The 12,841-nt window shown below is 38.9% G+C and overlaps 1 protein-coding gene across 4 annotated transcripts in view; it reads right to left on the reverse strand.

Annotated features, from left to right (window-relative positions):
• The window catches only part of TTC27 (tetratricopeptide repeat domain 27), a 193,895-nt gene that overhangs the window by 118,838 nt on the left and 62,216 nt on the right, over positions 1 to 12,841 (reverse strand). For all 4 annotated transcript variants that reach the window (XM_039531879.1, XM_039531878.1, XM_039531877.1 and 1 more), the window contains one exon: positions 5,281 to 5,347. In XM_039531879.1, coding sequence (XP_039387813.1) covers positions 5,281 to 5,347 — 67 coding nt within the window. The remainder of the gene's footprint in view (positions 1 to 5,280; positions 5,348 to 12,841) is intronic.

Raw genomic sequence — 12,841 nt, forward strand, 5'->3', positions numbered from 1 at the left:
CTAGTACAAGGCTGAAAAGCTTACGTAAACAAATGTGAGTAATTTATATAGTGATACACTCAGCTTCCTGAACCATTTACTTACAAGCACCTATACATATTATGTTGTCATATGGAGCTCCACAAGCCAAGGAGAAAAATTATTTCCAGTGCTACTGACTTGCTGTATGACCTTCAAAGCAAGTCACTCTGCTTGTTTAGCCATCTGTAAAAAAGTCTTTCAGTGAAGATACAAAACTTCCTTGAATGTTTGTAAAATGCTTAAGATTCTCAAGGAAAGCATTAAAGAAGTGCAAAAGATTAAAACAGACTTGACGTTAATACAGTGCTGACATCCACCACCACTTCAAGGCTGGTCAACTGATGTTAAATTTATATCTGTTGCAGAAATATTACTTTTGTATTTCATAGGTCTGATTTCTTGTATCTAGTATAAAGATTGGTAAGGGTTCAGTGTAGTTAACCTCTGTCTTTAATCATTACTTAACTGTAAATTTACAGGGCAAAATCCTGCCCCTATTAAAGTCAATGGGAGTTTTGTCACCATCTTCAGTGAGGTCAGGATTTTACCCTTAGTACTTAATCCTAATCTATTTCCTCAGGTGGCAGGTATCTTTCTAGAACAACACATTATGATTGCAGTGCTGAGGAACAAAACATATCTGCAATTTGTAATCTGCCATGGATTTTTTAAGATATTCACACAGTCCTACTCTCGAAATTATACATATTCCAGAAATGTAGCCTGAACCACTAGGTTTAACAATCTGATAGTTAAATCTTGCTGACTTGCATTTCTGCAACTTTTTCAAATCAAGATCTGATCACCAGCTAGATACCTGTATTCAGAGAGAGATTTGATACCTCAAACCTAGATCTTTTTCAAGTGCTGCACTCCAGTGCCCTGTGTCCCATCATGCAGGTACAAACAGAGCTATAAACCATGAAGAATTTGACAACTTCAGCCCTTTTATTGGTTTGTGAATTATCCAAGAGCACACTGATCTTTGCTAGCTTGTTCTTCAGAATTGTTCAAACATCCTATGCAAACTTCTCAACCTCTGCACTGTTTGCAAATGATTCACCTACATTTTATCTTCAACCAATTATAAGATGTGGTATTTGAATGATCACTTGGGTCACAATAAATCAGAGCAAATCTTCGTGAACACACTTGTATGGATATTCATGAGATTTCTTCTAATCAACTTTCTTGCAGAAAATAGAATTCATAGGACTATCATGGAAAATGAACAAAAATCAATGTAAATTCATGGTTTTTACCTGAGTTAATGCCCATGAATACTTTTTTTCAGTATTTGCCCAACTCTAGATAAAAATAGATTTGTGGATTTCCCCATTTATCCTGACACTAGATTTGTAAGAGCTCCAAATATGTCATTCTGCTGTTTTCATCATAGTCCACTGCTTTTCCACAAGGAAAAAAAAAAACATGAGATGGGACACTGTGATGCTGCTCCAGGGAAGAACAAAGGACAAGTAAAGGAGTCATCAGTGGCTGGTATTAGAAGTGTGGAAAGCCATCATTTTTAACAGTAATGCAGGGGATGAGGAAAGGGTAAAGAATTTACTGGTTCAATGTAATTTTACTGCCTTTCAGGGTATCAGACATAAAAGTGAATTTCTAAATGCATATCCTTATTCAACGTCTACTTCTGCTTCCTTTTTCTTACTCCTCTAACTAAAGGAAGATACTCACTGGAAGAGACTTCAAGAAGGGGCATCAGAAATATGGGGTCTAACATCAAGTGCACTTGAAACTGGTTTATCATGACAAAAGATGTTTTTGGTTCAATACTTAATTCTGTGGCAAAAGATCAGTGTCTCAAATCACCAGAGGTAATTCAGTAAAAGCCAGGAAATTTTCCTTACTTGAATATTTAAATGCTTTCGTCCCAGGAAGATTGAATATTTAATAGTCTCATAGCTTAAAAATAATCAGACTACATATTTATTATCATCTCGTCATAGTCTTACCTGCACTCCAACAGCCAGAACTCCTTACAAATCTAGTTTTTCAGTTTTAAGTATTCTCTAAAATTATAGACAGGGCATGAAAAATTTACTCTTTTCCTGCTGAGCATGGAAAACTAAGCTATGAATTTCTACAGAATGCAAGACTTCATTAAAAAAAAGCAGAAATCTCTAGCCTTAAAATTTTCTTTGCAACCATGTTGTACATGAACAGAACGATGCAGCATTGTCTTCTTGACTCTGCAGACAACTCCATCTCCTCTCCTCTGTTCATGACTGAGGGAATTTTAAAAGATTCTGGTTAGTTTCACGGCTGCTATCTAGAATCGTTGAGCAGCAATGAAACTACAGTATCAAGAATGTCAATATCATGCTGCTGCTGCTGACAGATATGAGCACCACAGAGGCAGACTCTACAGATATACTAGGAGGAAGACAACCCAAAGAGCGAGTCTGAGGTAACCAGAGAGTAGTTGTGACCTCTTCACCACATTCCTTTACAGTAACTCAGGGTATGTCTACACCTCAATAAAACAACTGGGACTGGCCTGTATTAGCTGACTCAGGCTCAGACTGCAGGGCTATAAAAATTGCATTATAGGCATTTGGGCTAGCGCTGGAGCTCTGTGACCTTGTGAGGTGGGAGAGTCCCAGAAATTCTCTCCCCCCACCCCCCCACCCCCCATCTTCCAAAATGCTCTGATCAGACCAGAAAAGAAGATGTAACTAGACATCACCATCAACTTTATGGCTGTGTCCCTGAATAACTCTTGATTCACAGGGATGTCAGTTTCCTCCAACCTATTTTCTAGCCATGTCCTTTTACCTTCTAATAAGATTAACCTTCACTTCAGAATTAACTTGAGTTATCTACACTGAAGTTAATTTAGTTCAAGTGACAGTGGTCATGCTGAGAAAAGGTAGAGGAGTTGCACTGTATGTAATAGAACAGTGTGATTGCTCCAGGCTCCAGCATGAAAATGGAGAAAACCCAAAGACTCTGAACAGCCTTAAGTTTAGAGGTGAGATCAACAAGGGTGATGTCGTGGTGGACATCTGCTATAGACCACCAGACCAGGAGGATGAGGTAGACAAGGGTTTCTTTGGTCAACTAACAGAAGTTTCCAGATCACAGGCCCTGGTTCTCATGGAGGACTTCAAATCACCCTGACATCTGCTGGGAGAGCAATAAAGCAGTGCACAGACAATCCAGAAAGTTTTTGGAGAGTGTTGGGGACAACTTCCTCATGCAAGAGCTGGAGGAACCAACTCGGGGCCGTGCTCCTCTTGACCTGCTGCTCACAAGCAGGGAAGAATTGGTAGGGGAAGAAGAAGTGGGTGGCAACCTGGGCAGCAGTGACCATGAGATGGTCGATTTCAGGATCCTGACAAAAGGAAGAAAGGAGAACAGCAGAATATGGACCCTGGACTTCAGAAAAGCAGACTTTGACTCCCTCAGGGAACTAATTGGCAGGATCCCCAGGGAGGCTAATATGAGGAGGAAAGGAGTCCAGAAGAGCTGGCTGTATTTTAGTGAAGCCTTATTGAGGGCACAGCAACAAACCATCCCGATGTGCAGAAAGAATAGTAAATATGGCAGGTGACCAGCTTGGCTTAACAGAGAAATCTTTGGTAAGCTTAAACACAAAAAAGAAGCTTACAAGTAGTGGAAACTTGGACAGATGACTAGGGAGGACTGTAAAAATATTGCTTGAGCGTGCAGGGGTGTAATCAGGAAGGTCAAAGCATAACTGGAGTTGCAGCTAGCAAGAGATATGAAGGGTAACAAGAAGGGTTTCTATGGGTATGTTAGCAATAAGAAGGTGGTCAGGGAAAATTTGGGCCCCTTATTGAATGGGGGAGGCAACCTAGTGACAGATGTGCAAAAAGCTAAAGTACTCAATGCTTTTTTTGCCTCGGTCTTCAGACAAGGTCAGCTCCCTAAGGCTGCACTGGGCAGCACAGTATGGGGAAGAGGTGAGCAGCCCTCAGTGGTGAAAGAACAGGTTACGGACTATTTAGAAAAGCTGGAAATGCACAAGACCATGGGTCTGGAATTAATGCATCCGAGGGAGCTGAGGGAGTTGGCTGATGTGATTGCAGAGTCATTGGCCATTATCTTTGAAAACTTGTGGCAACCGGGGGAGGTCCAGGACAATTGCAAAAAGGCAAATATCGTACCCATCTTTAAAAAAGGGAAGAAAGAGAATCTGGGGAACTACAGACTAGTCAGCTTCTGCCACTCCAGATTCAGAGACCCTAAAATGTTGATCTGTTAACATTCCCACATTGGTTAGCAAGTTCCATATCACCTTCCTCTGATTTTTTTTCTTTGTCCAACAACAAATGCTTCAATTAACAGGCATTTAGGCCACTCACTGACACATTTATTCTTGAACTATTGGACAACTATTGGATTACTATTGATTAATACATTTTCACAATACTATTATAATTTTGAATACTTCAATAAAGTCTCCTCATCCCACCACAAATTTCTTTTCTTCATGATAGACATGTTGATGAACCTTGACAATGGAACACAGAACAAGTTCATACTGTATTAATGCTAAAACCTGGATTTAGTGGGCCACTCTAAAGCACACTACAAAATCCTTCACTTTCAGCATAAGTTAAATATAACAGATAGAAACCATGCTAAAGAAATGTGTAAACAATACACATTTAGCTTTCAATTACTTCAGTTCAGCTGACTCCCAAAAAAGAATATGTATGCTCTTGTGTTTAAGGCTTCGCAAGGATCAGAATACTGTTTCTGACTGCACTATTCTATTTAATTTACAAAAGACTCTTGAGAATTATATGTTCACAAGGTAGGAAAGTACTTACAGCACTAAATCAGTGTGAAGAATTTGTTGTAAGGGCCTGACCTGTATCATTAAATTTCAACTCCCAATAGGGAATCAGAATCTAAAATAGTCAGAAATTCTCTCATTAAACATTTGTAAAAGACATTGAAATGAAAATAGTATGTGGGGTTTTTTAAATGTAAACTTTATAGTGCAGAGCTGGTGAAGCAAACAAGGCTGAATTTCAGCATTGATTTGAGAGAGAGAGAGAGAGAGAGAGAGAGAGAGAGACAGAGAGAGACAGAGACAGACAATGTGCTTTTTCATAATTGTGGAAGCAACAGACCAAAACTAGATTACATTTTATTCATAAATAATTTCACCAAAATAGTTGATGGGTCACAGCTTAGTACTTCACTTAAAGAAGTTGAAGGAAGATATAAATATAGTAAAAAAAACAGAGATAAGTTACTTACTGATGTAAATGCTAAAAGCTCCTCTTCAGTTAGCTTGTGTATTGGGTTGTTCTTTTGGAAATCTATGCTGTAAAACAAGAATTATTTCAGTATATACAAAATAATTTCAGTTCAATCAATACAATCTTTATATATAAAGCATGCTTCTCAAATTTGCAAAATGCTAAAAACATCTTTTAGAAAACAATGAATTCTTTATGAATAAAAATGTTTTATTACGTATGTGCAACAGAGGGTTTGGGCCTTTGTCCATAAGTCACAGATCATTTGGGGGAAAAAAAACAAAAAAAAACCTCAAGGAGGTTTTCAAAAGATGGTACCCAAGATAGGTTGTTAAAGACCCTTCAAAGTGGCATTAAATCATTGTTTTCTCTTCCTTAGTGCCATCATCTAGAGGGTGGAGAGCAAAACTGTTTTATGAACTTCTATTATAGCTCTTTGCCTTCAGAAAACTGGGAGAACTAGAGGAAGGATTTAATAAGCGTGTTAAGGGGGACACAGAAAGAGAAGCAGAGTGGTCAGAGAAGGGGATTAGTTTCAAGGAATGTTAGGCGTTTAGTTTTCTTTTGTATCCACTCTCTTTCTGTAAACAAGCCAAGATACCTTATCTAGTTTAAGCTTATAAGCAGTGTAAATTAAGATACATTAAGCCAGTATTTTAAATCCATTTTCTGTCTTTCCAGAAACTTGTTTGTGTTAGGATTACTGATCAATGGGTAATTGGTCTCAATCTTCTCCAAAGAGAAAAACTCCATAACCTTTAAGGAGAAGTACTGAAAGGTAAAAGATTTCTCGAATATGCAACCTCCTTTCAATCTGTCAGGGAGCACTGACAGAGGCTCCTCTCCCAGTAAGCTGCCAGCAGGCTGTAGTGAGCAAACACAAGGGAAAAGCCAAAAACAGAGCAGAAGATGAGAGATGGGAAGGATATTAATCACAGTAGGATGTATATGTAAAGCCAAAAAAGGAAATGGGTACACAACTCCAAATAATTGGATGTTTCTTACACAAACAACTCAAAACAGCTCACCAAATCCTGTAATGTACTACAAGTGATATATGAAGTCCATCAAATGGTACAAAAGGGGATGACAGGGTTATAATTCCACCACCCCATGTGTGGTGAAACACCAAATTATATTAAGGCCTAAATCACACTATAAACAAATAATGATCACCACTGAAACTTTATAATTGCTTTTTCCAAGTACCTGACATTGCAAAATATAAAGAATACAGTGGTAATGTTCTTCAGGTAAAGTTGCAAAGATTCTCATGGGAGCCACGGAACATGAAAAGTGATTATGCTCTTTAATTCTATACCCTTCAAATGGGAGAAATTTTGTGTCTCCAATCTAATTATCCTCCAACTTTAATAATAATTATACTTTGTGCATATATTGTATAGTTGCATTATAGACATAATATGCAACTATGTAGTTAAAGATTGTCACCATTCATAAGCACAATGGACACAGTTAAAGTTGCATATTAATGAGAACATTTTCATTTCCCGAATTTTGCCCATTTATATTGTTCAACCTTATGTTTCATTAATATCACAGCAGAACATAATTTCAATGCAGAATGTATTCCCTCATTGAGGTCTATCTATAAAGAAAGTTTAACTTGAAAATTTTATATAGTATTGTACCTAATATATCTTTGCTCTCACCACACTGAACATCCTCCTAATCCACCAAAACTACCTAATTCAGAGTTGGGAAGGAATTTTCATGGCTCATGGGATTTTATTAATCCCATTTAAAAAAAATTATTGAATACCATTTTGCTTCCTCCAGAGTAACAAATATTATATGTACACAGCACCCGAGAAGCATACCATAGGTTTTGCAGAACAAAGGAAAGAGATACCTTGTCCAAGGAACTTTATCTAGAGCTCTACATTTGACTCAAGAACTCAGTCATAGATAAAAAAAGATGATGGGGTCTCAGAGAGGACACAGTAGGGAAAAAGGAGGATGAGAAATACAATAATTTTTATTTGTATTCCAATAGTGCCTAAACACCTCATCATTCTAGGTGCTGGACAAACAGATACACATTTCCTCTGCCTCAGAGAGCTTACAGTCTAAGTGAGCAAGACAGAAAAAAGAGTAATGTTGGATATGTCTACGTTTGGAGCTGGTGGTAATTCCTAGGTCAAGGAAATATACTCACTCCAGCTCTCATCAAGCTAGCGCACTAAAAATAGAATGTAGCTGCAGCAACGTGAGGTGCTATCGGCTCCAAGTACATGCCTTGAGGCTCGGATGTGTACATCCTTGGGGCAGCTAGCCTATCCTGCTGCTTGTACAGACATGACCAACTCTATTTGGCTCCTTTCTTTGAAGCAGTTCATACACTTTTACTGAAACTTTTCAAATAACGTCAATATGAGGCAAAGACAAAGCATGAAAAGTTTCAGTCTGGATAGTTAAAGTTTCTCAAAGTTACAAGCGGCAAGCAGTTGTTAGAAAATGTGAGGTATTCTTACTACAAGAGTTGCTATCTCTCTTCCAATATTTTACTGTCTTATTGGTTCGTTCTTTTTTTGGTTGAAGTAGTAAAATTAAAATATGAAGAGTAAACTATCTAGTAAAGCATGTAAAGGGATACCAGCCTTCAAGCTAAAGATAAAACACTCAAAACTACTGTAACCAAAGGAATAATACAATATATTTTTAACAACTACTAAAGGGTTTGTATATTAGCTATTACACGTATATGGCTAAATACAACTGTGACGGTACTGCCCGTGGGAGCCAGTTGAGGTCACTCAATCAGGGTGAACTGCAAACCAAACGGGGCAGACAAACCCCAAATGCTGGTGGTTATTTCAATACTTAGATTTACCAACCAGCACAAAACAGCTTCTCTAGTACCTCACTGGTCACTTAGAAGTCCAAACCACACAGTTCCCTTAAAGTACCCAGCCTCAGGCCTCCATCCAGACACACCTGTCAGATATGATGATGATTCCTAAAAATCTTACTTCATCATATAAAAGAAAAGGTTCTTCCAATCCCAAAGGATCAGCCACATACCCAGGTCCAATTATAACTTAGATCTTATCCAAAATACACGCTATTAGCCAATTCTTATTAACTAAGCTAAAATTTATTAAAAAAGAAAAAAAGAGAGTGTTGGTTAAAAGATTAATATACAGACAGACTTGAATTCAATTCTTGAGGTTCAGATACACAGTAGAGATGAGCTTGTAGTTGCCAAGAGTCCTTTTAGAAATAGTCCATAGGTTATAGTCCAATTTCCATATTCAGGGTGGCTCCAGTTATTGACTGGGGATCTCAATCCTTATGGCTTAAGATTTCCCCCTCTTGAAACCCAAAGCAGATCTGAGATGAAGAAGGATCGTGTCCCAAGGCTTCTTATACATTTCCAGCAGCCTTTCGGCCTGAGAAAACAATAGGCTTAACTCCTTCTCCCAAATATCCTGGCAATTAGCACAGGGTAATTTATCCATTAAACAGTTCAGATACAGGTTAGCACAACCTTCAAAGAGACACATAGACAATAATACTATTTCACTCAAGTATCATCATAAATGTTAATATTCCTTTTTTGATCTTTGAATTAAAACTATAGCAATAGACAAGACTTGTTTGCTGACATCACAAGCCCTGAGCCGACATCTCCCCTTCTACCTCTAAAGATGCAGACTTGCATTTCAAAGCTCTAGTCATTTACATATCTTCCTAACCAGTCCTCATCCATGGGTCAGGTCAGTCTATGAGTTAATTAACTCTTTCTGGCCCTGTCACCTTTCAATGAGATATTATATCACACTCATAACGTCACAACAACCTACTTCCATACTTCAATAACAAACATCCCTTTCCTCTTACCACCTGAAGATGTATGTTTCTTTAAAATGATACCGATGCTTCATGGAAACCTTTGGAGAACACTGAATTTGGAAACAATTCTGCCTCCATGTGTCAGTCTGTTTTTTCCTTCCTTTAAAAAAAATTACCACGGCAGTTTTCATGAAAACAGAAACTTGATAACCTAAGATTTTCTCTTCTTCAGCTGCTTCTGCCCTTACCTGAAATCAGCTGTTAAGGGGAACACTACAGCCATCTCCACTGCAACCAACAATGGAGTCACAAATAGGACTGACTTTATGTATGAAGTATTAACAGAAGCAGGTGGTCAATTTTCTATTTCTACTGAAAATATGCTCAACCTTCCCAAAAATAGATAAAAAAATCAGAAAAAGTCTCTTAATAACCATAATTATTTTAGATGAATTAACAGCAGATCGAGAAAAATAAAGGCAAGCACAGAAGAGTTCAAATTTTGATGATAATCGAACCTTCCTGGTTCCACTTCTGCACGCTACACACACAAAGTACAAAAACTATTAATCAAAATGTGCAATTCCCTTTCCCTTTTCATCCCCCAAAAATATATTTGCATGACAAATGTACTTTTAAAAGAATAAAAAGCAACCTGCAATTCATAAAGAATGACTGCAGTGAATAACAGGCTAAAAAAAGGAATACAAGAAAGTGTCCTATCTTGCAGGGCACTCAAAAAGAAACCAACCAAAAGGATGAGGGGGTTGCTGTAATTGATAAATACTCCTCTGTATGTACACCTTGGCCAAACAATTAAGAGGGGCTATAATAGTGTGTCAGTAGATGAACAATACAAACAACAGAGACCAGGCATCATGGGTGTTCCAATGAAGTAGAAGTAGAAATAAATGGACAAAATTAATAAAATTATGCTGACACCAGGAAAAAATACCCTTAGAATGGGGTATATAATGCTGCAGGAAAATGTTCCCAGGTAAGTAGTGGAAGCTTCATTGCTCAAGTCATTTGAAGCCAAATTAAACAGAGTATATATGTTTAAATAGAAATCTGCAATTGCAGGGAGATGGACAAGATGATTCATTTAGTCTTGCAGAGCTATAATTTCTATGAAAGACACTTCAGATTCATGAACAATTCATGACCATTGAGATTCATTATGTAAGTAGTTCTGAATGGCAAGACAGGAAGATGATTTCCTGAATGGATTCTCTTAACACAGCTGCGGTTACTGGTGTACAGCAATGTATTTTAGAATTTAAAAAAATATATTACTAACTGACCATGGCAAGATCATTTTAATGTCTGGCACCACTTTCTAACTGGCTTGTTCTAAAAAATGTATACTCATGAGCTGTATTTAAAGTTGGGTCATATTGCCAACAAATATTTATTAGTGCTCTTCACCACCTTTAAACACTGCCCACCTATAAACAGAAATTTTATTGCATAACTTCTACTCTTCAGCTATGTCTACACTGCACTTTCGCCGCTAAAACTTTTGTCACTCGAGGGTGTGAAAAAACACCCTCCATGACCAAAAGTTTTACCAACGAAAAGCACCGGTATGGATAGCGCTGTGTCAGCAGTAGATGCGCTCCCACCAACAAAGGTATTGCACCTCATTGGGGGTGGTTTTATTTTGTCGGCAGGAGAGATCTCTCCTGCAAACAAAAAGCGGCTACACTGCATACCTTTCAGAAGCTGTGCAGTGTAGACAAAGCCTTGTACTAGTTATTTTAGTATAAGGTCTGGACTTCCAAAGTCACTTGTGCACATGTAACCCACACACCTTCTGGGTGTGGTGTTCTGTCCCATCTAGTGACACTGAGACCACTTAGAGAGAGAGAAAAAATGAGTCTGCTGTACAGCCTTAGCTAAAAGGCAGTTGGCTTTTAGCTCATGAGGTAGAGGCTCATGCACTGAAGTCCCAGGTTCAATCCCGCCCGCCGCCAACCGGGGTCTGTCAGCATTACAAGTGGGGGCTTATCCAGGATTTCAACTGGGAAGTCTTTGAAGCTCGGGATGCACTTCCTCAGCTAGGCGAAGTATGTAACCCACACATCTCCTGGGTGTGGTGTTCTGTCCCATCTAGTGGCACCGAGACCACTGAAAGAGATATTATGAGTCCACTCTACAGACTTAGCTAACAGTTAGTAGGCTTTTAGCTAAGGCTGTAGAGCAAACTCATTAATCTCTCTCTAAGTCAAGGGCCTCAAAGTCCCAGCCCGCAGGCCATCTGCGGCCTGAGAACCACCCCACTGCGGCCCACAGAGTAGAGATGCATACAGCCACCCCCGTGGGTCTGTCTGCTACAAGCGCTGCCCCGTGCAAGTCCCATTGGCTGGGGGAGAGGGACAGAGATACCATCACTAGTCGCCAGGCAGAGGCAGCCATGGAGGCAGTGTCACTTTTTTCCACAAATATAAACAAGTCAAAATACCAAACACAACTATCTGATGTACACCTTGCTGCAATCCTGAAGGTTTCAACTGCTCAGTCACTGAAGCCAAACATCAACAAACTGATAGAACTGACGCATTGCCAGGTGTCTGGCAAACATTAAAAACTCTGGCAGGCGAAGAACTGTATAAAGCTGTATGACAGTTTTATTATTTTTAAGAAATTCAAAATAAATACAATATAAACGTTATCTTTTCTGAACACCATCTTCAGTGACATTATTGGCCCACTGGGACAATTTGAGGACTGGCACTTGCCCTAAGGTAAATTGAGTTTGAGACCCCTGCTCTAAGTGGTCTTGGTGCTACGAGATGGGACAGAACACCACACCCTGAAGGTGTGTGGGTTACACATAGTACTCCACAGCTTGGAAGAGAAATTACTTTCCTAGCCACCAGCAATAAATTGGAAATCTGATGAGCACAGGCTTGCAATGATATAGTACGCCTTCAGCCCACAGTTCTTCTCAAACAACAGAGTTTAACTCTCACAAATCACCTTGTTTGATATGCACATTAGGTGAGGTGAAACAGACTTTTTTTTTGGAAATTTCATTCTACAATACCTGCAAATCCTCCACTGTTACTGAACAAACTATGAGGGAGGGAATGGTGAAAGAAGGAATCAATTATTTATCGCCTCTCTTTCTCTTCTTCTGCCATTTCCCCACACAGAACACACAAAGCAATGAAGGTCCTCGCCTGCATCTGCCATTCTTGCACATAGGGCTTCCCCAGCAGGAGCAACAGAATACAACATTCAAAAAAGGGTCAATTTCATAATGACGCTATAGCAGCAGTAAAAATCCAGGAGATCAGACCACTAGGAGATCTGGGAGAAAAGAAAGCATCCCCTTCCCTTCCAGCATTTCTGTGCTGGAGTTGGGTGAGCATTCCAAAATTATCAGACACTTATAAGCTTCGTTCAATCAATAGTAACAGCTGCTTAAGGAGAAGCTCATTGGTGGAAACCCTAACATACCAGCCAGTGTGCCAAGTGGAAGGGGGCAGCATACTGGGCTTATCATTAGTGTGCTATCCCATAATTTCTCTGCGGTTCCCTCCTTTTTGTATTAACCTCTGATTATTATGTTATCTGATATATTTTTCAAGCATGGATACTGGTATTGTGTGTTTCAACAGTGCAGTTTCTATAGGATGTGGTGTCTGCTTATAAACAGAGAAACTTCATTACAAGAGGTATCTTTTATATATCACTATAGATACAAATTAATAAATTTCCATAACCCTGATGATTTT

This window comes from Mauremys reevesii, linkage group 3 (assembly GCF_016161935.1).
Source record: "Mauremys reevesii isolate NIE-2019 linkage group 3, ASM1616193v1, whole genome shotgun sequence".
Taxonomy (NCBI): Eukaryota; Metazoa; Chordata; order Testudines; family Geoemydidae; genus Mauremys; species Mauremys reevesii.